The sequence below is a fragment of the Eschrichtius robustus genome, chromosome 18, assembly GCF_028021215.1.
Source record: "Eschrichtius robustus isolate mEscRob2 chromosome 18, mEscRob2.pri, whole genome shotgun sequence".
NCBI lineage: Eukaryota > Metazoa > Chordata > Mammalia > Artiodactyla > Eschrichtiidae > Eschrichtius > Eschrichtius robustus.
In genome coordinates, this window is record NC_090841.1 from 78,668,766 (window position 1) to 78,696,242 (window position 27,477).

A 27,477-nucleotide genomic window follows, 5' to 3' on the forward strand; every position below is an offset into this window, starting at 1 on the left:
CTGGGAGGGAACCAGGATGGACACCGTGATGGCGAATCCCAGCGTCCCTAGCTCAGGTGGGCGGGGATCATAACGGGCATCGCCACAGCCACCACGTTCAGGCGGAGACCTGAGGGCTGGAAAGGAGCCAGTCACGTGATGGGGCAGGAAGCAGGGTGGGGCTGGAGCCCTCTGTGCTGTCCCGAGGGGAGGGCAGCCCAAGAGAAGAAAGCTGATGGGAGCAGGATGGTGGAGCCCTGAACACCCACCGGTGACAAGGGGAGAGACCACACTGTGGGGCAGTGTTTCTCAGCCTTTGTTATTTCACTGTCGCTCCCCTGCATGGAAAAAAATGAATGAGAGAATAGGACTGGGGGACACAATCTTAGCTGTTACAATGGTTTGTGGCCCTTCAAGGATCAGTCTTCCTGGACAGGCTTGGCTCTTGACAACTACTGAAAGAATGGTGGTCCTGCCTATGCCTGATCCAGGTCCATCTCTTCTGCATCAGCCTAGTCTTCCCCACTCCAGATTGATGTCGTCATTCAATAAGCCCTTATTAAGCACCTGTTGTATGCCACAAATCTTGTCATAGCTAAGGGGGGTTTTGCCCATCAGGAGCCAATGTCACCCTCTGAGGCAGAATCCACCTTGCTGAGAATGGATGCTTAGAGGGACGCAGGGGGACTTGTATGAGCAAAGCACAGCGTTCTACTTCAAGTTCAACGTGAAGCCATGGATGAGCTTTAAGGAGGGTGTCAACATGATCTGATTTAGGCTTTAAACATGAAAAAACATATCACTGGAAAGCAAGACTAGAGCTGGGAAGCCAGGCAGTAAACTTAAGGTGGTAACCTACATGAGACAGAGCAGGGGTAGATGGACAGAGAGGGTAGCTGAGGCGGAGAAGGGACGGAACCTCACAGGGACCTTCAATCAACAGTCTTATCACATTTAACTGACTCAAAGAGTGAACTCTCTTTTAAAACCAGCACATAAGTTTAGGTCAGGAATATGCTCAAGCTCTTTTTTTTTTTTTATCATCTTTATTGGAGTATAATTGCTTTACAATGGTGTGTTAGTTTCTGCTTTATAACAAAGTGAATCAGTATACATATACATATAACCCCATATCTCCTCCCTCTTGCATCTCCCTCCCTCCCACCCTCCCTGAGTCGGTGTCTGTACACACCCCGGTGAGGACAACGGCTCTGATGGTGTTTACGCTGCTGTTAATCATTTATGACGTCACATTCCACAGGGCAGGTGAATATTATTGACATTATTGAGCCCATTTTGTTAAAAAGACAGACTAAAGGTGCTCCTTCAATGAATCCATTAACTTATCCAGTGCACTTCCCTCTGTGATTTTGGAGCTAATCAGCCTCGTCTGGGTTTGGCACTGGTTTGCTTTTCACAATGTGTCGCTATGGGGTGAAGAGATTTGTTTTTTCTGTTAAGCACTCTTGACCATATTGGTACGATTTCCATAATGAAATAATACATAGGATCACATAGTGCGTAATTCACTCGTAAGCACAAAATAGTAGTTTTTATTCATCACCGCTTGCTGTACAGGTCATACTGTTCTAGGTGAGAGTAATTAATTTTTCTTAACCCGTAATTATATGTAATTCGAGCCAAACCACTTTCTTCAAATACCAGAAGATACAGTACTCTTTTAGATGTGTGTAGCTGTAATTATCTTTTCTGCGTTGAAGTTAAACTTCAAGAATAGTCTATTTATAACAAAGAGAAAAGAACTTGTATTTTAGTACAAATGTATCCTTTGAGGATGTTTAAAAGTACATTCAGAGCCAGACTGAACATTAGAATATTTATATTTAGTAGTTTTTCAAAGCCACCATGAAAATGTAAAATCTTGAAGTATTATTAATAAATATAAATATGGAAAATAGTGGTCTTCTGTAGAAACTTAAGGAATCCAAGAAGCAAACGGGAGAAATATGTGAATTCAGCCTGGAAAAGATGGCTTTTAGTTAAATGGTTGTTTTACTGAGCTTCCTCAAAGGATAAAGCAGATTCTGTCCATCCCTGTGGTCCTAGAGGCTGGCACAGTGCCTGGTATTAGGAAGGCCCTAGGCACATGTTTGATTTATGACTGGAGGGGTGGATAGATAGAAGGATGGAGGGATGGATGGAAGGATGGAGGAATGAAGGGGGGGATGGAGGAATGGAAGGATGGATGGAGGAATGGAAGTATGGATGGAGGGATGGGTGGAAGGATGGAGGGATGGAAGGATGGATGAAGGGATTGATGGAAGGATGGAGGGATGGATAGAGGGATGGAGGGATGGGGGATGGATGGAGGGACAGATGGGTGGATGGATGAATGGTGAATGAATAGATGGATGAGACAGACAGATGGTAGGATAGGTGGGTGAATAAATGTGAGACAGGAAAACCAGGAAAAGATATAAGATACAATGCACCTAAGTACTACGTGAAAATGATAAATAACCAGAGATGTGTGAAGGACTGTCCATAGTGTGCCTGTGGAAATGCTGGGGTTTGGGAGGCTGCTTCTGTTTGAAAGAGATTACCTGGTAGGTACAGATAGTGCTCTGCATGGTAAAAAGGAGAAAGATCTGTGTTTTAAAGGAACACAGTGACATTCTCAGATCAGCAGGAAGAAAAACAAGTCTGATGGGAGAGAGACACAGACATCAAAACACATAAAAAAGTGTGTTGTTCTTATGATTGCCAGTAAAGCTATTTTAAAAGCTGAACAGATTGACATTGGTAGGGCACTTTAAGAGACAGATACCAGGGCATTTTTTGAAATTCTAATATTACAGTAAAAGAAGTTGACTATTTTTAATCTAGCTATGATATATCTTGTCTTTAAATGGGAAGTATTTGTTTGAACAACGCTTCATGTTTTTAGAGCGAAGGAGATTAAAATTTTTAAAGAATCATTTTTTGTCTGTAATAACAAGCATAAAGCATTTTGCAGCAAAAATATAAGCATCCACAATAAACTATTTCTCATTAAAATATAATCTGGTAATTATATGTGGTAATTATTAGTAAAAACCTTCCAATAATATGACATACAATACATACGAGACATACGAGATAGCATCTAACATAACAATGGCAGCAGCGGTGGCACCATTCAGTAAGAACTCTGTGCTCAGATGCTGTAGGCCCTTGATACTGTCTGCGCAAGCCTTGAATTGCTTTCTGCTCTCAGGGAGTATGTGGGAAGTTAGAATAACAGTCAATAGCATCTCTTTTAGAGGAGTGAAATGTGTTAGATCTTCAGAGATTAATAAAGATCATATTATGGAGGGCTTTGAATGCTAAGCCCTAAAGTATGCATTTCAGCTTAGAGGCAGTATAAAACCATGGAAGGTTTCTGGAATATTAATAAATTGGAGGCAGTGGGCAAGGTGAGTCCAAGAGTAGGTAAAGAATTAGAGGATGAGATAGGTCCTAGATTTTGGTTTACAATTATACCAGAATGTGATGGCACCAGAAATATGAAATTTAACATCTTTGTTTCTTGAACTGCATGAGATGCATTTTTATAAAATGAATGAATTCATATAGTTTAAACAGATATAATTTTTTAAAGATTCATTTATTTGAAATAAATTTTAAATATCTGAGTTCATGTTGTAGCTCGTGTCCATTAAAATCACTTTCTTTGAAATTCTGCTTTTTCCATTTTGTCATTCCATCTACTTTCCTTCACCCAGTATGTCTAAACTATGACCTTTATATTTTTCCAACATTATTCTAGTCCACAAATACTTCACAGTCAAGTTGAACATTCAGACAGGTGTACCAATAATGACAAAACCGGGAATTCAGTGGTATTCTAGAGCTATCTACAAGGTACATTAGTGACATAGACACACTACTGTAATGAATTCATTGTTATAAAGTATACACTAGACTGAGAGTTCATGAAGCCATCTGTGTTTTGAAGGATGAACAGGGGCTTATCAAGTAGATGATTTAGAGAGAGATGAAGACAAATAAACAGTATAGGTTAAGCCAGAGGAAAAAAACAAGTTCCCATTTTGGAACAGTAAGAACTATGATATAGTTTGAGAATAGATAAACTTGAATGCATTGAAAAGGGATCTTACCACAGAAAGTCTAACAAACATTTCAAAAGAGTTTGAGCGTTATCCTGAAAATCATGACCTGCTATTAAATAATTTTAAGCATGGAAGTAATATAGTGAGATGGATGTTTAGAAAGATCACTCTGAAGATAGTTCTGCCCGTGGTCTGCCAGTCAGCGAGGGGTGGTCAGATGGGGGACGTCCCTAAAAAGGTGAGACCAGTGATGTGCATGCACTTCCTGCCATGGGAACGGGAAGTGTGGGTCCCTTTACGCTCCCAAGAAGGGCAGCCCTCCTCTGCGTCTGCGCCTCTGTGATTGAAAGCAGTAATCAGTGATACTGATGAAGGAAAGGAGCGGCAGGGGAGGAGCCTCACAGGTGCCCTCCACACCTCTCTCTACTGCAGCGTCCAGGCCGCCTGCGCTCCATGGCAACCGCCCATCCAGCCCTTGTCTGTGCTCCTACAGCCTACGCCTCTAAAACAATCCCTGGAAACTGTAGCGGTGATTGAAACTTTCGAAGTCCTCGATGACAATTGTGTGTAATCTTTTAAAATCTGTCACTTCAAAGAAGAAAAAAGACAAAAAAACCTCATGGTTTTCTAATAAAAATAGCGATGACTCTAGTTCACAGGTGGTTTACTTTTACAGGAGTCAGAAGGACGTTAACATTTTCATCTCACATAGGAGACGATGCATCTAGGAGTTGCACCCTGCGTCTAGGGAGCACAGAAGCAGAGGACTCAGTAGGAGAACGTGTCAACCTCTCCTTTTCTCTGGTTGTGAGAGCATCTTTTTATAAGAGAATGCAGCCAAAATCAAGAATGTAGGTGATCTGAACATTTGGTCTCATTCCGATGAATCTTAATTTGTTGGATTTGATATAGCATACTAAGGCACTGATTACAGAGAAACTGTACATGAATTCATCACAGAGACAAAATTAAAATGGCCAACACTTTTCTCCTAGTCAGTGTCATTAATAGACAATGTAAATCCTTGAAAATTTTGGGAGCTTGTCTGGGTTTTCCTGATGAAGATAGATTCCTAGATTTATGTCCCACTAATCCATGGTATCAGTGAGAGTAGAGGCCGTAAGGACTAAAATGTATTATTCAGAATGGTTTCTGAGGAAGGAATCCGAAATACTACTAAATAGCTAATTTCATTCTTTAAGGAGAAAGAAACATTTACTAAAAGACCAGCACAGCCAAACAAATGCTAAAATTTCTAGCGAGCACCTCCAGATATAGGTGAGATAAGTCATGTGGTAAGCAATAAAAATAAAGAATGAATGAACGAATCTACCTGTTGGATAACTGTAAAGTAAACCCAAATAGCTAAATAAAAATTTTTTTAAAATCATCCGAATGCGATGGTAGTACAATACCCAGCCATTTCCACAAAGTCTTCAGCTGTGTCTTAGCAGGACACTGGCAGTGTGGATTCAGACTCCCTTCCTCCCCTCCTCCCGCTGAATCAGAAACCCAGAAGCCCTCCTCACTCACAAAGCCCTTGGCTTTACCTGCGCAGGGAGAATTTCCATGAGCGTAACCACACCAGAATCTCACGAGGAGCTTGGGAGCGGCCCCGTCCTCTGGCTCCCACCTTCCCTGTGTCTGCCTGTCTAGCATCCCACCTTCCCTCGTACGTGTCCTGTGACTCACATTCCCAACCTCTCCTCGTTATCCCAAACCGTGGATCCCAGCATCCCACCTTCCCTCGCACGTGTCCTGTGACTCACATTGCCATCCCCTCCTCGTAATCCCAAACCGTGGATCCCAGCAACACCTCCTTTTTTGCTGCCTCCGAGTCTGGCCTGACAGGCAGATCTGCCATGTGAAACACTCAGACCACTTCTTAACTACCCACTCTTGAGTCCTATGAAATTTCTAATCATTGTGAGAAAATCCATTTCATCCATGTTTACTCCCCTTCAAATTTAGCTTTCCTGTGTGACCTGAAAACTGCCTATTTCCTGAAAATACTCCACTACGAGGTTTCACTTTTTCTCATCTTCCTTGTCTTGGTGGAGGAGAGGGGTCCAGCTGAATCATTGCCCCCAACGTTCTGTCTTATGTTTTTTTCTTTTATTCCCTCCATGGTTTATCCTGTCACCTGCTGTGTTCCAGGACTTATTTCCAGCTTGATGAATGACTTCCGGGCCTGGCTTATGTGTTCATTGCCCATCGTACCTTCTTTTCATCCTTGAGGACATTATCATCTGTCTCTGTGACTCATCTTATCCTAAGACCTCAGAATTCCTTGTCTTCTGTTTCTAATCTGAATCCACCTTCCCCACAACCCCACCACTTGTGAAGTGCAAGAATTCATATTCTTCAGGAGATGTAAATATACATGTGCAATGGCAAATACCTAGTGCCATTGTGAATAAGTGAAACAAAGAATCATTCATAGGGGGCTGTGGGAACACAAATGAAGGTCACCCAAGCCCTACTGGACGTGGAGAAAAGGATATCAAAAATCCACCCCTGGAGGTGGGGTAAAAGATAAATAGAAGTTGGCCAACAGACAAGCAACAGTTGTAGAATCTTCCAAACCCAAATCATTGATTTCATTATACTGTCCCGCTCACAGCCAAGCCCAGCAATCCATTCTCCGGCCAGTTTCAAGCAGGAACTTTATAAATTTTGAATACAGTTTCCAAAATTATTTTTATAAAAGTTAGACGGGATCCTCTTTAAATCTTCTAGTGTATGCCCAGTGTTCACAGGAAAATGTCTGTTCTTCACAATGTGGCCACCGGTTACATGTGTAGCCTCTTCGCTAATCACTCTCCACAGGGCTGCACCTCAAGATGGTTTGTCGTCTTCTGTTCCTTGCCTAGTTTTTCTGTCCCACATTCATCTTTTCCCATCATCCCTGGAAAATTTTTATATCCCCAAATCTAGCACAATTCTCAAGATAAACCTACTTTGATTTTTGGAACGGCTGTTAGAAATGTCACTAGATGATCTTATTTGCAAAGCAGAAATAGAGACACAGACGTAGAGAACAAATGTATGCATACCAAGGGGAAAAGGGTTGTTGGTGGGATGAACTGGGAGATTGGGATTGATACATGTACACTATTGATACTATGTATAAAATAGATAACTAATGAGAACCTACTGTATAGCACAGGGAGCTCTACTCAGTGCTCTTTGGTGACCTAAATGGGAAGGAAATCCAAAAAAGAGGGGATATATGTATACATATAGCTGATTCACTTTGCTGTACAGTAGAAACTAATACAACATTGTAAAGCAACTATACTCCAATAAAAATTTTAAAAATAAAATAAAACAGTTGATTAAAAAAAAAAAAAAAGAACAGGGTAAGGAGTAAAAATAAATCATAATCCAATCCAAAACCAAAAAAAAAGAAATGTTGCTAGAAGAGGTCTTAGTCATCCCTTCCAGCTGTCTTCCTGCCCGGGGTCTCCATTGAATTAAGGGAGTAGAACTAGAGTCCAGCTCCTCCACCTCCAACCGGAGGTCTTGTCTCCATGGTGCGCTGCCTCCATATGTTCGTTCTCCACGAGTGGTCATTACTGATTCTACCCGTTCTGTAGTATTGCTGCCTATAACTCTCTGGGAGTTTCATTTTGGAACCCAAGTTTGCATGAATTTTGCTTTGGGGATTGAGTTTCCTGCAGTGAGTTGCATACCACAGTCGACAATGAACAGAAAGATGACGTGCTCCCTCCTTCCCAAAGCCTGCCTCACAGCTTTGCTCTGTGGTGCTCGCAGACAGTACCAACTGTTCTTCCTGTTGACTGCCAAAATCAGTCAGCAGTTGGGAAGAAAAAAAAAAAAAAAACTCTATGAATTATGGAAAATAACTAGGGAGAGAGAATGGCACTACAATGGGGGGGGAAAGTGACAATTCTCTGTGGCCACCCATTCAAGTGCCTGCCTCAAATCTCAACCAATTTAAAGAACACTAAATGAAGAAGGACATCTAGTCAACCAGGGGCCTGTGAAACAGGAGAGCGGTTGAGGGCTTGTCCTGTCCATCCAAGTGGCTAGCCCGACTGCCATAATGCAAGATCTGAGTCTCAGTCTCTTGCAAAACTGCATGCTTCATTAAGACGACAAATCTTGGCTAAGGGGAGAGCTACATAAGATGGGAAGTGACAAAATATGTTCGGAGTAAACCCCGTTTCCATGTGAAAAGCTTCATAAGCTACCTCTGGCCAAAGCACTCTAATGGCAAGTCTGACCCGTCAGCCTTTTTGGTACCTCATGGTGTGTATAAATGTGCCAGCTTCGGGTGTCCCTTTGACGTCTGACACAGGCTGCGGTGGTAAGGGGTGGTGTCAGCATTTTAGTGTCCGCGGCCCATGCTTGGGAGCACATGTGTTGGTCTCTCATCTTCATGGTGTTTGTCTCAAGTGCTAAGAAGATGACTATGAACATATCACAAGGTTTGCCTGAGCTGTATTTTTTCCGTATCTAACAGGATATCAGGATATCTCTGCTCCCCCTGAGAGACTCTGAGCATTTCCATTGTGAAGGGCATTTCTTACCCCTACCACAGTTCTGTGAATTCTTAGAAAATAAGCACAACACACCAGAAAATGATTTTGAAAACGCATGGTTATGGCTTATTGTTATGTGTTTTTCAGAATTTTCTTTGGCAGCTCTTCTCATCAATAGCGGAACATTTGGACTGGCTTGCATACCACCAGAGCTTTAAGTAGAAACTGATTCGGTAACATGCTGAAATTCCTTTTTTAAAATTCTAGACAAGGATGTTCATTGTATAGCTACTGTTTAGGCAGGCATCTAGCAGATTACTGCTCAGAGATGACGATGTGAAGACTTTTTACTTTTGTGCTGCGGTTCTATCATTGCAGTTGTATAAACATTTGATTTATAATAACATATGGTGTAGTCAAAAAAAAAATCATTGAAATGAAACAGTTTTGTGCATCACGTTTAAGTTGTTTTTGTTTTTGGTCTTTTTGTTTGTTCACTTTTCCTTTTTCACAGACTCAACCTCCCTGCTTTGAGTTGCGGGAAGAAAAGGATCATAAAATAAAGATAAGGGTTTAGCTCTGGGATTTGGGAATTCATTCATGGGAACGGTTGTATCTTCCAATAAAGAGTCAAGGCCCGTGTTTTCCCTTTGCGCTGCAGGGGGCAACCACGACAGCTGTGGTGTATGGGTATTTGCAAACGTTAGTGACAATGTATGCACACAGCAAACATACTTATTAGACCAAAAGCTTGGGGATTCTGACAAAATGTAAAAGTGTTACAAGAATATGGAAGACGTACTGGAATTACTTTTGTTCGCTTTGCTTCTTCTAATCCTTTTCTGGAAAAACCTCTTGCCTGATTATTTTCCCGTTGTTATTTTGGCATCTTCATGCTGTTAAATGTTTCCCTGCTGTTTGCGTTTTAGATTGGTGTTCGAAAAGTATTTCTGAAATACTGGCATGCCAACCAGCTAAATGATTTGTGCCTACAGCTGCAGAGAAAAATTATCACCTGCCAAAAAGGTAACAGTTACACACTTCACAGTAACAGTTCAGTGACATTTCTGAACTTTGATGAGTCGGAAAATACAAAATCAGTTAGTGAACCCCCACGTTTAAATGTTAAGGGAACCTACATTATAGTGGACCCTGCCATGGCTCTATGCCCATCCATCCCATGGCGCTACCTTCAGGCAAATAAATAGATTTCAGGGGTTTCAGAAGCACTGTAGCTAAGTTTGCTATTTACTTGTCTCTAGATCAGAGTATGCAGACACAGCTCATGCTTTATTTCATGATCATTCTATCTGTAATTCTGCATCAAATTTTCACCTAAGTCATAATTTGGAAGAGGGGATATACATACCTTGTAATTTATGCATCCCTCACCTTGAAAATATTCATGCTCGCTGATCCTCCAAGAAGCACAGGACAAGAAGAGTGTGCCTTTGAACCCACAGTGGGAAAAAAAAAACAACCCATGTGACACTTGGGTGCAGCTCTGGAGCCAGATTCCTAGGCCACGCCAGTCAGCGCCCTTGGTATGCTAGAGTTTGGAGGACTGCCACAGCCAATTAGCCAAACCACCTTTTAAGTAATTCCATGTATGCCTTGGATAAATGCTTGACTATTTTTCCTCTGTGAAGGGATAATAATATTTGGACTGTTATCTTTGATAGCAGATAGCATCTATTTCATGTTAACTTTGAGAGTCCATTTAGAATTGTTTTTTTCTATCAAAACCCAAGTGACCGTCGAAAATAGGTACATTTTAAAAATCATAACTATATCTCACATGAAACATACATACTTAATAGATTTTTAATTTTAATTTGCTTAATAGTTTAATTGTATTATATATCTCTAAAGAAAGGTAAAAAGGGGAGAAATTAATCTACAGGCTAACTTTTGGTGGAAGCAGCCGTGATGAGCTTAGCTCTGTAATGTATCTGAAACTATTAAGAACAAGTGCATCTCAGAGAACGCGGAAAACTGCCTTATCCTGTTCAAGCCTCTGTCTATGCGAGCCCCTGGGGGATTCCTTCAGGCACACCCCTGGCTGAAATCTCTGACGGGTCCCATCGTTTTCTGACGATAAAAAGTCCTGCCATATGCTAGTTCCTCAAACAGACTCGGTTCAGAATTTAGCAAGTCCCGTCCACGTGAAGGTCAAAAGTCAGAATCTCATTCCAAGTTAAATCGTCCCTCTCGGCTCCCACCTGGGGTGGGAGCCGAGAGGGACGATTTAACTTGGAATGAGATTCTGACTTTTGACCTTCTTGAGAGGGACGATTTAACTTGGAATGAGATTCTGACTTTTGACCTTCTTAGGTGCCCTCCGGGGGGGGGGAGGGAATAAGTAAGGGGACAGGGCCGCCCCTCAGTCCGACCCACACCCATGTGACCTGGCCTGGGGTTTCTCTGGCCAGCAGGCAGGCAGGGGTTAACAGGCTCTCTGCATATGTGGGCTCCTTTCAGCCCTCACCTGTGCTACCCACCTGGGAACCGCGAAATCTCTCCTTTGGACGTCACCTGGAGGTCCCCATTGACACTGCCTGTGGGCCTGGGCGCTCTCCAAGAGGAAGTCTCTTTAAATGACTCCTGGCAGGCATCTGTGTCTTGATAAACGAGGTCTGGTGGCCAAGAAGCACAGTTGGGGACCCTGACAAATGAGCCTCTCCCCGTAGAGCCGCCCTGCATTCAGCCCCTGGCAGCGTCGGCCTCCCAGGCCACCGTGTCCTCCAAACTCCAGACCATGTGGCAGGTTCTCTGGCTGGTCCCCTGAGGCCACTTTCACCAGCGTGGTGTTCAGGGGCGGTGGCGGGGTGTCTCGGGTGAGGGAGGATCTATGCAATCCTCGCTTCTCTCTGGGTTAGGGTACTCTGGCCTTCTCTGTCACTCATCAGTGTAGGAAAGGGCTGGGCTCACAAGTCTCCTTTTGACTGTTCCCTTTGCAATTCCTTTCTGCGTGGTCAGTCCAGGCATGCCCTGGGAGCTGGTTAGAAATGCAGAGTCTCAGGCCCTGCCCCAGAACTCCTGAATCAGAATCTGCATTTGCAGCCGCAGGCTGAAAGTGGGATGGGGAGAGTCCCCTTTACAAGACCACTGCTCTACCCACCCTGGGCTGTGGAGCCAACCGAGAATTCCATTTAAGACCGCGTTATACATACATGGAGCGGGGTATTGCTTTCTCCTGGAAATTTTCCTACATGTAATTAGAAGGCTGCGTACCCTGTCTTCCATCAGGGGTGCCCGCTAGTAATGTCTCCTCTGGTTGGTTACAAATGTTAAGTCGCTGTGCCCTATGGACCTGACACAGAAGAAATTAGCAGAACTGTAGTTCTTTCTTCACCTCTAATGATAAAAATTGAGAATGGTTTTTAAAAAGTGGATAAAACCCACAATTTCCTATTGCATAAATGAAATAATGCCTGTAAAGGCATTTTTTTTTTTTAAATTACAGGCTCTTAAATGCAAAGCATTAATTATTGATTTTTATTTTTACATCTCTTAGAATCATTGCTTCAGTCCTTTTTGCTAGTGTGAAATTCACTCAGAATTTATATCATCTGGAGTCATTTCCAGTTTTTCAAGAGTTCTCATTTTTTTCTTTGTAAATATTGGGTGGCAGAACGCTGTAGTTACAGCTCAGTCTTAAATTTAATCATTTCAATTTCAAATTATTCCCAACAGAAGTTTCCGTCTGACTATATACCTTCATTTTATCCTGCATGAAATTTTCGGAAAGAGACAAGTATTAATTATCTATTTGTGCCAAATTTATTTGTATTAATTGTCTCTTAGTAAAGGTACCATGTTTTAGCAACTAGTATTAATTTTTTTTTAAATTTTCGAAGATTGCTAGTGCAAAGTGTGAGAAAACAGGGTCTGGACACAGGACAGTGGATTCCCAGGTCTACGTGGATCCAATGAATAGTCCTGCTGTAGTTGGAGGTCAGAAGTCTGGCTTGTCCTCATTAATCTTCCCTTTATTCCAAGAGATTAAACATCTTAAATATACCCTCCCATTGTCAATGTCTAGATTTTTTTTAATGTAAGAGGAATGAGCGAATGAACAGAGAACAGGCCTTCTGCTTCTCTCTCTCGCTGTGCCTGTCACATGGCTAAAATTTCTACATTTTATTCCGCATTTTTGATTCCCGGGAGTCTGATTGTACCTTTAGCTGTTTAATTTTTTTCTCTTTTAGGTTAGTTCAGCATGACTGTTTTTACAGTTATCTTAATACACTGCATTCCAAAGTAACTAAACACTTAGTACTGCCATCTGAGAAAAAGCCTTGAGCATTTTAGACGTCTGCATATTATTTGCCTCTGAAGCCATAATTGTGGAAAGTTGTGTTCGCCTTTCCATCTTCTAATCGAGTAAAGGCATCTAAGTGAATATCCCAAACATATATAGATACCCACACATTTATTCTCCTATAGCCAGGGAATATTTTAAAACACTTAATATTGTATAGGATGATCCCCCTTACAGAGGAGAATAAAGTGTCTTTGTTACCCACACTGGTTTTCCCTACAATTATAGCTCTTCCTATAATCCAAACAACTCCTTCTAACCATAGAAACTTAGAATGAGAAGGGACGCATCCTAGCATCAAATCAGAATTGCTGCCCCTCATCTGTCAGCGCATCCCTGAGCAGGGGCCATCCTGTTTCTTGAACTTGCCTGGGTACCGGGAGCTGACTCTCTCCCGTGAGATGCCAGATCTGTTTACAGCCTGTGCTCATTGTTACCTGCACCTTCCCTGTTGTGATCTGCTCTCTGGAGAGCTACAGATCGCATCTACGTGGCTGGAAGGTAGAGTTTGGCCTCATAGGGGCAGAGATCTGAATCCCCGCTCTACCGTTCATTGGTTGTGTTTACCTGGAGGAATCTTCTCAGCCTCACTGAGCTTCTCTTTCTTTGGGTACAAAATGGAGATACTGGTACATGAATGACCATCGAGTTTGGGCACTGAAAGATGGGTTGGAGCGCCTAGCACATGGCAGTGCCTTTACACGGTGGGCGTGACTTTTATTTTCAAGTCTTACGTTTGTTACTGACACATAAGTGATTCCAAAGTGTGTTCATCCACCTGTTTCCCCCAATTCTTACACGTTTTTCTAGCCCTGCTTCCCCAGAAGGCGGAAGGATCACCCATATTTCTACACAATCTCTTCCCAGAGCCTTAAATGCAGTGTTAGTTTTTCTAGGCGTTAAGTCACAATCCTGTTAACAATATGTGCATGGTTTTCAAAGACTACATCCGTGAGCCTCAGACGTTTCTGTTATAATCTGATATAAAAGAACGTGATTGGTGCATCCCCAAAACGGTCTGATGAGAGCCACACCCAAGAATTCTCTGGGCTTCGGACTTAGTTCTTTCCATCAGTGTTCAGCCTGTGTTACCACCGGAAGGAGGGAAGCTTTCTTAGACTATTACCTGCACGATCTCATTCAGGGTGAGGATTTTTGCCTCCACTGTTACCATTACTGAATGTAGATATCTTTTTTAATATAAGATTAGAATGTTTTAGTAAAGTCCTAGACTGGGTTAAATATATTTTATTTTAGAGCTGCTCCAACATAATGTATTTGGACTTGTTGATGTACATCTGGGTTTTTTGCTTTTGCTCCTCTCATTGACCCATCATTGTGTTCTTTTACTGAAGTTATCAGAGGATTTTTAGCACGCCAGCACTTGCATCAGAAAAGGAGCATTAGGCAGCAAGAGGTCACATCCATCAACAGCTTCCTGCAGATTACAGAGGACCTGGGGCTTAAGACCTATGATGCCCTGGTCGTTCAGAACGCCTCGGACATTGCCCGCGAGAATGACCGGCTCCGGAACGTAGTGAATGCTACTTACCACAAAGAGAAGTTGGAGGCCAGGAACAAGCAAGAGGAAGGAACCAAAAGGTAAAGGCAGATAGTGCGCAACTTCAGTGACCTACGTGATTGATCCTGGGGCGTCAAGAAAATGCCAATAGTCCTTGACGCAAAGTTCCATCACTCATGACCGTAGGGAGAGGAACAGGCACGTATGCATGCGCAGTGCGTTAACGTGAAACCTCCTGACATCTGAAAGGATGCTTTTCCTGGGCTTTCCTTCCACAAAATAGATGCCCCACGTGTTAGTTTAGGTCCCATGAAATCATTGCTTCACCTACCGTGCTTGCGTCACTGACCATCTCAAGCACAAAGTTTTAAGGCATCTAATCTTTCCGTCTTAGCAAAGATAGATAGCTTGGCTCTCTACATCTTTATGCAAGTGTCACGTATATGAATAAGGCTGACTCCTAGAAACGTCTGAAAACCTGACCCCCAAAATGGAGAAGACACTCTAAAAACACAAAAGCAGTGAAATCAATGAATGGGTTGCCTGTATTATATTTCCCTTAGGAAACTGTCACATCTTCTTTGCCAAAAAGGAAAGCTCTGGGGAAAGATCTGTATTTTAAAGTTCACGTTGGATGCTGAGCTTGAAATAGACATGTGAAGAAAACTAAGTCCTTCTCCACTTTACCACTCTTGTCTCTCTGTGACAGACGAGGACACCCGTGATTTACCATCCTCCCTGGGTCTTTCCATCCTAATTTGCTGTCAGGGAGATGTTTGTTTTTCCAGAGGAACTTAGTAATATCTAGTTGTTTGTCACCGAAAATGACCCCCCTTCGCCTTGACTGCGATGTCGAATGATTTTTTATTAAAGTGGAAGTGGTAGTGTGTCTCTCACTAATTAGCCTCAAATATCTCAGTGATTAAATACTGAAAAAATTCCCTTTGTACGGAAAACTGTAATTAAACATTACAGGGAAAACAAATTATCCACTGAGTGCCATGCTTTCATCTTCAGCTAGTTCATTTCCTATATGGGCGTCTGGCTCTGCCTGGCAGTAGATCCCAGCTCTGTTGGTGCTCTGCCACACAAAGATATAATTATAAAAACAAATGCTCGGAGACTCCTGGTAAAATGAATGCATTGGCATCTCCCTGGCACATGATTACATTGACATGTGAAGCCAGAAGGAATTTTTTTTAACCAGATAACTATTAATTTTATATGACTTCCAGAATAATATTTATTATTTTCTCTGCTGGAGCTAAACAGCCACCCCAATTTCTCAATTTCATTAGGTATTCATTTGCCTGATATAAAATTAAGTGAAGAAGTATTTGTCTATTTATTTATTGAATACCAGCAGTTCACTTGGCATTGGGCAACCGGATGGAATAACAGAAGAAAAATAACAATCCTGCACATAATTAAATAATTGCTGATGGAATTTAAATGGCAAGGGAAAGAGAGAGAGAGAGAAACAGGGAAAATGAAAATCTTTGATGGTTTTAAGTAAAGCATCTACTCTTTTGCAAGGGCAAACAGAGATAACTCCCAGCATCTGATGCATCAGTAACTCTCTATTAAGATGGATTTCCCAGAAATTATCATTCAGATTGAAATTCTGGTTTTTAGATTTGCTTAATAATCAGGGTGTGAAAACTTCACTCAGCGAATGCCTGGTAGCAAATGTGGCACTCCTTAAGACGTCTTGGGTTCCGGTGAGGTTTTTTTCTAAGGTAATAATGATGAGGCTCGAACGTGCTTATTTATCATGAAGCAGGGGCTGGCGGGATGAAGCGGCTTCCTCTGGATGCGCCGGATACCAGAGCGCTGCACGCAGCCTCCGGCCTCGGCGGGAAGGCTGTTTACCAAAGAGCCGTGATTATGTCTGCTTGAGCCAGTTCATTGTTGCCATCTGAATAATGCATCTGGGTCTCTCTGGCGGGGCTGTTTGTGTTTGTTTCCCACACACACACCCAGAGCTGAAGACAAGGGTGGACCCAGGCGCCTCCACTGCAGCTCCGTCCCGGTCCCCATGGCGGTAGACAGCCTGGTCCAGTCCCAGGCTGGCCCATCCACCCCGTCTCCTCCTCTGCACTCGGTGCTCAGCCTGGATGACAGCAGCGGCCTCCCGTCACCACGGAAACAGCCTCCGCCCAAGCCAAAGAGGGACCCCACCACGCGGCTGAGCGCCTCCTATGAGGCCGTGAGCGCCTGCCTGTGGGCTGTCACCAAGGACTCCTCCAGTGAAGGTTAGCCTCGGGGAAGGGGGACCCCGACCCCTGTTGGGTTGTTGATGCTTGACTTCCGGTCTTTGAGTGCGCGGCGGCAGTACTTTGCTCTAATATATTTTTGGTAGAATTAAATCCATTGTTGGCTTGCCAGGGGGCCCCCCTTTTTTTGAAAATTTTTATTTATTGATTTTTGGCTGCGTTGGGTCTTCGTTGCTGCACGCGGGCTTTCTCTAGTTGCGGCGAGCGGGCTTCTCATTGTGGTGGCTTCTCTTGTTGCAGAGCATGGGCTATAGGCACGCGGGCTCAGTAGTTGTGGCACGTGGGCTCAGTAGTTGTGGCTCACGGGCTCAGTAGTTGTGGCTCAAAGGCTCTAGAGTGCAGGCTCAGTAGTTGTGGCACACAGGCTTAGTTGCTCCGCAGCATGTGGGATCTTCCCGGACCACGGCTCGAACTTGTGTCCCCTACGTTGGCAGGCAGATTCTTAACCACTGCGCCACCAGGGAAGCCCACCAGGGAAGCCCACCAGGGGCCCTTTAATCATTAAACATAGATAATATTAATTCAAATCTCTAAGCCTCTTAGGGAAAAGCTAGTTATATATCATTTCCTTAACTCCTCTCCTGACTTCCACATTGAATGAGGAGCCTCAAACCAGAACAATTCAGAAAGTCGGTCGCTCATCCATGTAAACTTTTGCAAATTAAAAAACTAAAAAGATTCATCTGGCTTCCCTATTATCACAACTTAATTAAAAATTAAGCCTGCTTTATCACCACACAGTAAAGTGAAACGATTCATGCAGAGGAGAATCATGACTCAGGAAAATTCAGTGAGTGAAACTTTGGGGACTAGACAACAAAGGTTTCTGCATCGGTGGTCTAGACATATTTATGCAAAACCACAGTTTATTCTCAATTAATTCTCTCATAGATTAGTTCATGTGATATTATTGCTTAATTTTTAATTTTTAGAATTGTGAAAAGCAGAGGAAGTCCTTCTTTGCGGAACATTTACTAACTTCACAGATTTTACTTATCACCCGTGGAGTACGAGGCCCTATTCTAGGCCCAGGAAGGTACACGATAAATAAAACAAACAAAGTTATCTTCCCCCATGGGGTTGGCATTCTAGTGGGGAAGACAGATGGTAAACACAATAAACAAATAAATACACAGAATATTTTAGACGATCCTGGCTGCAGAGGGAAATAGAGTAAGAGGTGGTGATGCAGGGGGAAATTCTAAATGAGATGACAGCGTGGGTTTCGCTAGAAAATATCACGTGAACAGAGGAAGGAGCACAATTTCTTTGGTAAATAAACGAGGCAAAAATGCAAAAGCACAGCAAAGCCATAAGCTCCTCTTTGGGAAGAGACAGCTGACACCAAGGAGGCAGCGGGCAGACCAGGGGCCGGAGGCCCGCGGCAATGAGTCGACCCTAGTAATCTTCAAAGATGCTCTTCACTGGTTGCTTTAGAAACAGTAGATCTTCGGGAGAATGTTTTTAAGAATTGCTGTTGTCATGTATGAGTCATGTTACAGTAATGCTTAGATGGTGATGTAGCAGAAATTCATTACTTTGGGGAGAAGAGGACAAGTGTGTGTTTTTAGCATCATGGTAACAAGGCAAATAAAAACATTAGAGAAACCATCTGGAGGAGAGTCTTCAGGTGGATGCAGACGTGAACACAGATGGAAAGCAAAGGCCCTCCAAAGAAAGAAGCCGTTCTTCTGTTCTCCCCAGTGTATGACACAAACTAGAAGAGGCTTATAGTCTAGGCAAGTCATAAATACTCTCCCTGAGAAGGTAGGCCAGGTCCCATTTCCACCATTATTACTTGTAGATTTCTGTAGTGGATTTACGGTGCAGATCTCTGTGTTGAAATAAGAAGATTTGGGGGGGCATATTGGGAAAGGTAGAGTAGCGTCTAAAAGGATAAGCCTAATGAGATGGGAAAATGTGAAATAAAGACTCAAGACAGCATCAGAAATTGAAAAAAAAAAACAATATGAAGCAAGATTGTATATAAGATGTACAGCAATGTATATAAGATACAATGTATATAAGATGGAGCCCCGTCCAAATTTGAACACCACCGATAAACTATAAATTTGGATAAGCAGGCCTCAAAATAGCCTGTGAAGCCTAAAAATGCTTTCTCTTCGTGGGCACGTGAAAAGTCTACCTGCCCTGGAGTTGAGATTTTGGAAGAGTCGGGTGCCAGCTCATCACATAGTTGAGAAAGGGGGTAAAATATTGAGAATAGAATTGAGTTCTCTCATCTGGGCAGGAACAGAAGAGGTCAATTTAAAAAATCACTCAAGAACCACAGGAGATAAAAATATACATAAAAGCAAATGACAGGAAAAAAAGATTAATGAAGAGGAAGCAAGAAAGACCCCAGGTGTAAAACTCTGACATTCCCACTGCTGCGAGGAATCACAAGGCCCTTAAGGCTGGCTGTTTAAAATACATGATGTGATATCATCAGACTTGCAAGACGTTTATATAAATTATAGGTTCTTGGAACCTAATTTCAGCTCACATGTGGCTCTAAGATGCTTTGGGTGTCTCCCCACTGAGGCCCACCCCGGGGGAACTCATGTTTTGGAGGCTTGTGACAGGGCCGGTCAATAAATCGGTTCCTTCTTTACTATCCACATGGTTGGTTCTTTCTTACAACACATGATTCCTAATCCTGATGGCTTGACAGCCACCTCCGCATCTCCTGCAGCTAAAGGTGAATTCCTGTGTTCAGGAATGTGCTTTAAATGGGTCTTTAAGGATAAGAAAGTTAACCTGACTGATTGGATAGAGGAGGTGTGCTGGGGGGTTTTGGTAGCCGTAGGACTGAGGCTTAGTCATTCAGATCAGCAGTGCCCTGGATTTCTAATAAACCATCCATCAGCAGTGGCTCTGGTCACCTTTATGTCATAATGACAGGAGCTGAAGGTGTCCAGAAAGTCGCCACTAACCACTTGTGGCTATTTAAGTTTAAAATAATTACAATTAAATAAAGTTTAAAATTCAGTTCCTCAGTCATTAGTGCCAAGGACTCAACAGCTGCAGGTGTGGAATTTCCCATCATCACAGAAAATTCTATCAGACAGCACTAATTCTTTTTTAATTGGAGTATAGTTGATTTACAATGCTGTGTTAGTTTCAGGTGTACAGCAAAGTGAATCAGTTATACATATACATATATCCACCCTTTTTTAGATTCTTTTCCCATATAGGTCATTACAGAACATTAAGTAGAGTTCCCTGTGCTATACAGTAGGTGCTTATTAGTTATCTATTTATATATAGTAGTGTAGATATGTCAATTCCAATCTCCCAATTTATCCCTGCCCCCCCTGACCCCCTTGGTAACCGTAAGTTTGATTTCTGCATCTGTAACTCTATTTCTGTTTTGTAGATAAGTTCATTTGTACCCCTTTTTTAGATTCCACGTATACGTGATATCATATGAGGTTTGTCTTTCTCTGTCTGACAATTCACTCAGTATGACAATCTCTAGGTCCATCCATGTTGCTGCAAATGGCATTATAGACAGCACTGATTTTAAATTCATGTTCTCACCACGGGGGCAAGACTGAGTTTTTTACACCTGGTGATACGTCACACAATTATCCTTCTTCTGCGTAAGATGGGAAGGAAACCTGATCACTGCATGAAGTGCTCTGTGAACACTGTTCATAAGAATAAGACCACAAATCAAGTTCAAGACCTTTTCTTTTACAAATAAAGCTGCTAGTCAATTCAGAAGGTTATAGAGTGAAAAGAGATCTGTTTGGAGAATGAAGGCCAAGAGGCAACACCTTTTATGCCCAATCCTGTTCTTATTAACACGTGCCTCTCCTAGAGGTTTTCATCCAGCGTACACGGTCATAGTGAAGAGAGGCCGGCCAGAGAGCTCGTTTTTCTTCTCTACCTTTGTGCCTGAAAAGCTGGAAACAATTTTATGGGCCAGTAAATTTTAACACTTGTTTGCAAACTGTTAACAAGCGACAGCCAACTATTCGAAAGTATGATTTTTAAAAGTTTGGGGTTGCTTTTTGCAAACAGAGACTAGGAAAGGAAGAACTGGGCCGCGACTTCACTGCTTCTTTGCAGGGAAGCTCTCAGCTGAGAGCTTTTCTGAAGAGCTGAGTTTCTAAACGCAATGTGACGGCTTTCTCCCCAACACAGTGACACCTGGATGGTGAAATAGCACAAGACAGGTTTCTGGGGGGCAGCTCTAGGCGCCACCACTTAAGCCCGGTGATGTGAGATGCACACGCAGCCTCCCTCAGTCTCCAGCCATCCGCTCCTTGGAAATAACACCTGAGGAATCCGTATTTCTTAGAATTGCTGTACAACTCCCTTTGCAACAAAACACAGTTTATATGTATAGGTACGAGAATGGTTCAGCTGTGTGGCTTAATTTGGAAATAGCGTTACATTTCTTTCTCTTTTTTATTGTCTTGTTTATGAATTTTTTCTAGACTAGCACTTGACACCCAGTAAGCACTCAATAAATACTTATTGAACAAATAAATCAATATAATAGAAAAATATTTCTTTGTGCTGCTTTCATGAAAGCAGAATTAGCTTCTTATCAGTAAATCAAAATGAGCACACTTTGGCAAGGTTCAACATGTAACCCTTGAGATTTGTCAGACTTGGTTTGTCAGCATTATTTTTAGCAGAATCCCCTTTATAATATTTTTTTCTATTACCTGAAATTTGATGAAAATTAGGTCCTCCGTGAACGCTGCCCTGAGAATGTGTGACAGGGCATAACAGGAGAACATAATTATGTTTCACAACTTATGGCTCATTTGTCCATTCAACACATGTTAATTCAGCGTATTCCACGAGCCTGGCCCCTCCCCCCGGGCCTTGGAGACCAGTGGGCTAGGAAAATGGGCAAACAAATTATGAGAGAGGCAGAGTAACAGCAAGGGCGCCGAAAAGCACGGAGCAAGAGGGGCTAACCCTCAGTGGGACCTGTGGAAGGGTCGAGAAGGACATTTAAGAGGCCTTCCGCACGTGGAGGGCAGTCAGTGGGGAAAGATGGGGCGAGAGCAAAGGTAACCAATTCATCCCTCAAAAAAATGACCTAGCAAGGTTGTAATCTATCGCAGCTCAGTAGAAGCCCTTCTTGTCCAGTTTGTAAGCTGGCTGTAAATCGATAGTGACCTCACTTAAGTATGCAACAGGCCCACCAGCCAGGGAGCTGGCTTTATCCAGGCATCCTTCATGTCTTAGGTCCTGAGCAAGGCACACAGTTTGCTCTGAAACTGGGCAAAATCACACTGGGAGAGTTGGAAAACAGAGGATAACAACACACACAGATAATACAGGTATTTTCTTGATGAACGATCTTCTCATTTCTTTTTTCTCATAGATTTAATATGTAGGCATCTTATTCTCGGTGAGAATGGGGCCAAATAACTTGTGTCTTGAGGCAAAGTCACCGACATGCCTTAGCAAAATACTCAAAGGGAAACTATTTTGTACAAGAAAATGTTTACCTCCCAACAGAATCTAAAAATGACACAAGTCCCTAGATCACTGCACAGTAACTCAGGTAAGAGTCAAGTTTAAGAAAAAATGAGAGGGCTTGAGAATGTGGGATTTATCCCTTAAGTTACTGTTAGGACACTAAGACTTGTCCTCGAGGTGATCTGTAACCATGAAATGTCTCCCTGATCCCATCTCACTTTTACCCATAAATCCGAGGACTAGAAAAATTGTTAAGAAAACTCTTAATATAAATTCACTCTTAACAGCCCTTAAATCCTTATTTGCAAATGAACAATTAGCAAGGACTTGTGTGGACACACACACACACACACACGCAAAGGAATAACCATAAAACCAAATTAGAGTCTTAATTCTCTAACTGTGGTATTCTAATTTCAGTTTATGAAGAATGAAGCTTTCCAGTTCCCGCCCCAGATATTCTAATTTGGTAGCTACAGACTAGGACAGGCACCGTGCTCCTTACATCCTCAGTAAAGCACCCCAGGTGACCTGATATTGATGGACTGCAGACCACGCCCTACAGAACCCTGTTCTATGACTCATGACTGATTTCTGGTTCTGTAGTAATAATATGATGTTGATGGTAACAGCTGACACTTACAAGTGTTTATCATGTGACAAGCACTATGCTAAGTATCTTCAACCTTTAGAACTACCTGATGGCGTGAGACTGTCACTGTGACCCCGCTGTAGATGAGGATGTGGAGTCAGGGAGCAGTGGTGTATCCTGTCCCATGCTACACACCCAAGCAGTCCGATTCCAGAGGCCAGTCTCTCAGCTGCCTCCTGACAACCCAGGCTACTTTTATTTATCATCGTTTAATTCAAAAAAGCTTTCCTCTGCATCTAAAGCACACCTTGAGGGAATATCATATCAGCTATCTATTGTTGCTTACCAACTCCTCCAAAACTTGGATATTTAAATAAAATACGATTATTTTATTACTGTCTCGGGTTCTGGGTGTCAGCTGGGCTCATCTGTGTGTCTGTCCCTCAGGGTCCTCCATGAAGCTGCACGTGGTGGCTGGAATCACCTGAAAGCTGGTCACTTGCAATGCCTGGTGCCCATAGATGTCTAAGGACTGGGACTGCTTGCCCATCTCTGTGTCTAGGTGGTCCCTCCACCCGGTTTGTGCAGCCTGGCAGCTTCAGGGTAGCTGGACTTCTTAGGTGGACAATCAGTGTGTCCCCGGTGCCTGCTCCAGGAAAGAGAACGCCGGGTGGTCACTCTCTTACCTTTGATGAGCAGCCTTGGAAGCCACACAGCACCACTTCCACCACTGCCACCAGACAGTCTCAAAGGCGCCTCCAGGTTGAGGAAGGTGAAATAGACTCGAACTCTTGATAGGACTGGGAAAACTATCGTGGCCAATTTTTGGAAAATACAGGCTGCCTCAATCCATCCTCTGGACAAAACAATTCACATCCCTCCCACGTGCAAGATGCACTCACCCCTCTCCCATGCTCCCCAGAGCCTTATCCCATCATCACATCAGGCTCAGGTCCAAGCCCCAAATCCCACCATCTAAATCAGGTCCAGGTATCCTGGCTGCTCAGGTAAGGCTCCTTAGGTGGGCAGCTCCTCCAGCACCGTCCCTAACTATCGAAGACAAGTTGCCTGTTCTCCACACAACTAACGTGTTGCTTGTGCCTTGGTTAGGATTTAGTCCTGGTGCCCGGAAATTATTTTCTTTTTTCTTATTTTTAATATTTTAATGAGATTCTTGTCTGCTTACATTCTTTTTATGTATGTATGTATGTATGTATGTATGGCTGTGTTGGGTCTTCGTTTCTGTGCGAGGGCTTTCTCTAGTTGCGGCAAGTGGGGACCACTCTTCATCGCGGTGCGCGGGCCTCTCACCATCGCGGCCTCTCCTGTTGCGGAGCACAAGCTCCAGACGCGCAGGCTCAGCAATTGTGGCTCACGGGCCTAGTTGTTCCGCGGCATGTGGGATCTTCCCAGACCAGGGCTCGAACCCGCGACCCCTGCATTGGCAGGTAGATTCTCAACCACTGTGCCACCAAGGAAGCCCTGGAAATTATTTTCCATGGCCATTAGGTCCATGCTACGGAATCTTGGCTCACCTTTGGATATTGTTTCCTCATCCACAAGAGGTGACGTGTTTGGGGCTGGTCGTTTTCTCAGCCTGATTCCTGCTCATAAAATTTTGAAGCACCAGAGCCTCTCTATTTTGTATTGATCGTATCTCTTTCAGCGCAGCTGATACAATTCCTTTAAAAGCTTTGCGAGTTTCCTGTGAATCAATTTATAATCTACTCCTTTAGTCAAAAGCCACATCCACAAATCTCTTTGAGATAATCTCCTCTCTACTTTTTCTTTTCTGCAAGATTTCTGTGGGGCACTACTCTTGTTGTCCTTAGAAGTCCTGTGGTTTTGTTTCTTTGAAACGGTCCAGTGAAGCACCCCCTGAAATCTTTCTGAGGTCTTAATAAAGGGGATCATAGTCATGACCTTGGCTTCAGCTTTAGATCATGTTTTACTGAAAATGCCCCAGATTCAATCTCTGCTTACAAGTCATTTCTTAACTTCAGAGTTATTTGCTATCCTGATGGCCCAGTGAGAAACTATTTTATTTTCAAACTCAGAAAGCCCAGGCTCCTTTATAGATAACAGTTTGTTCTTTCTTTAGCTTATCTCTTTACCCTCATTTTCCCTGCAGGAAAGTAGAAGAATCCAGGAGGCTGCTTTTACACTCGGTCTAAAGATCTCCCTACCTAGATCATCCAGTTCCTTAAGTGTGTTGTCGGGTTTCCACAGTACTGCAGGTGACAGTGTTGCTAAACTTTCCACAAAGGTATAAAAAGGTCTATGTTTCCTTCAGCGTCCAGCATCTTTCTCACTTTCCTTTAAACATCACCAAGAGCTTTCTTGGGCGTCACGCTTCTGCTAACAGTCTCTTCAAGACTCCTCCTCCTTCCCTGGTGGTCCAGTGGGTAAGACTCCACGCTCCCAATGCAGGGGGCCCGGGTTCAATCCCTGGTCGGGGAACTGGATCCCACATGCTGCAACTAAGAAGTCCGCATGCTACAACTAAACATGCCACGACGAAGATCCCGCCTGCCTCAACTAAGACCCGGCACAGCCAAAATAAGTAAATGAATAAATAAATAAATAAATATTAAAAAAAAAAACAAAACCCAGATAAACCTCCTCCAATTTCCCAAGGCTACTGCCAGGCTTTTAAAGTTTGGGTTTTTTTGGTTTATAGCAGCACTCCACTTCCAGTACCAATATCTGTATTAGTTGTCTATTGCTATCTAACAAACCTCTCCAAAGTGTAGTAGCTTAAAATGACAAAGGTTTTATCATCCCCTCTCTCTCTCTCTCTCTCTCTCTCTCTCCCCCTCTCTCCCCATTCTACTAGTTGGGTATCAGCTAAGCCCTTCTCATGCAAGCTCTCTTACAGCTGTGGTCAGACAGCGGCTGGGCCTGGGATGGTCCACAAGCTCAGTTCATTACATTTCTGGTGTCTGGGCTGGGGAAACCTGGACACCTGAGGGCTGGAGCAGATGGGGTCGTCTGGCATCTCTCTCACCTCTGTGTGGCCTCTCCACATGTTCTCTACAGCATGGGTGCTTCAGAGTAAGCAGTCTTCTCAGAGATGAGGGCCACCAAGAGATATGTCCCGAGAGAGGAAGAGCCAGGCAGAAGCTGCACTGCCCCTGACCCAGCCTTAGCAGGCAGGCGGCATTCCTTTTGCCATATTTTACTCATGGGGCAGTCACAGAGGTCCTTCCAGCTTCAAGGTTCTAGAAGAGCATGAAGGACTAAAAATATTGTTGAAACCAGTTTTGTAAAATACAATCTGCCACAAGTCCTTTAAATTATTCAAATCTTCAGAACAACTCTATAATACTAATGTTAAAATTTTGTTTGGTTCATTAACTTTCTAGGAGAAGCTTATGAGTTGCTGTGTTTTAGTACATTGAAAGCCTTTGGGATAGTACTTATTAATTACAGAATTGTGCACTTTGGGTATTTTCTACTCTTAAAAGTTGGCTGCTTTGGTGAACCCTGTATAATACTGGCCTTCAAAGATATCCATTGAGTTAGAAAATTAACTTTGTTCTTTTCCATTCTCATCTGGATGTCTCCCATTTGTTTCATGTTTACGAAGTGCCAGCATCTGAGCTAAGCACTTTACATACATTATTTTATTCCTCTGAGATGATTAGTGATATCACCATTTTATGCATGACTATACTGAAGCACAGAGAGATGTGACCAAGACCTCTTTTAAACTTATAATTTGCACCAATGCCACCCCGCAAACACACACACACACACAGACCCAATTCTGTGACTCTTTATTATGGCCTGTAGTTTCCCACCTCATAGCATGTATCATGTTCTAACATGCTATGGAATTAACTCGTTTGTTTTATTTACTTTTTTTATTGTCTGACTTTGCCCAGGAGGGCAGAGGAAGGAAGGGGACAATTATTGTGTATTCACGAATGTGTCTCTGAATAAATACTGGTTAAATGCACGACTAAATGAATGATAGCATGAAAGGGTGGTCATGCTGGGGTTTGAATCCAAGTCCATCTGACTCCAAAGCCTTTAATTTTAACCCTAAAAGTGGAGTTGTCACTCCGAAAGTGGAGATGGATACTGTCGTATATGCAGTCATAATGAGAGAAAAGCCTGGCTGCCTTAAAACTCAGGAACTCAGCAAAATTAGATGTGCTTATTCAGATCAAGAACTCCTACAGATTAGCAAAGCACCAAATTGGTAAGATAGTTCAAGATTTCTGAGAAGTTTTGATATTTTAGTAAAACTGTATGTAATTTTCTAAAATTAACATCTTGGCTCCAGAGAAATTATATTTAATAAAATCTATAATTTATAGGAAAAAATATTAGAAAAAGAAGTCTTTTAGAATTTTTTGACTTAAACTTTAATAAATGTTTTGAGTCATATTTAAGTAGTTTTTCTGCCTCTTTCAAAATTAGTTCTCGCTAATATTATGCCCTTTTGTTTTTCTAAATATCTTCCTTCTTTTCAATTTACGAAGTTGCCACTTAAGTTCTTAGTGAAATACAACACTCTTGATTTCCCTGTTAAGTGTGTTAGGATTCAAATATATCAATTAACTGTAAAACAAGCCCTTGGCATCATTTTAACAACGTTCTTTTTAGAAAAGTAATCTCTCCATGCATGTAGTTGTTTTCCTTGGTGTTTTGTCGTGTGTTCGTTTTAGACCATTTAAATAATCCAGCTTAGGTATTTCCTACAGGAAACACCCACAGGGCACCACCTCGCTAATTTGCTTGCTC

At 42.7% G+C, this 27,477-nt stretch overlaps 1 protein-coding gene across 1 annotated transcript in view; it reads left to right on the forward strand.

Annotated features, from left to right (window-relative positions):
• The window catches only part of MYO16 (myosin XVI), a 406,857-nt gene that overhangs the window by 320,811 nt on the left and 58,569 nt on the right, over window positions 1-27,477 (forward strand). Inside the window, exons 28-30 of the mRNA XM_068526630.1 lie at window positions 9,490-9,586; window positions 14,240-14,486; window positions 16,390-16,661. Coding sequence (XP_068382731.1) covers window positions 9,490-9,586; window positions 14,240-14,486; window positions 16,390-16,661 — 616 coding nt within the window. The remainder of the gene's footprint in view (window positions 1-9,489; window positions 9,587-14,239; window positions 14,487-16,389; window positions 16,662-27,477) is intronic.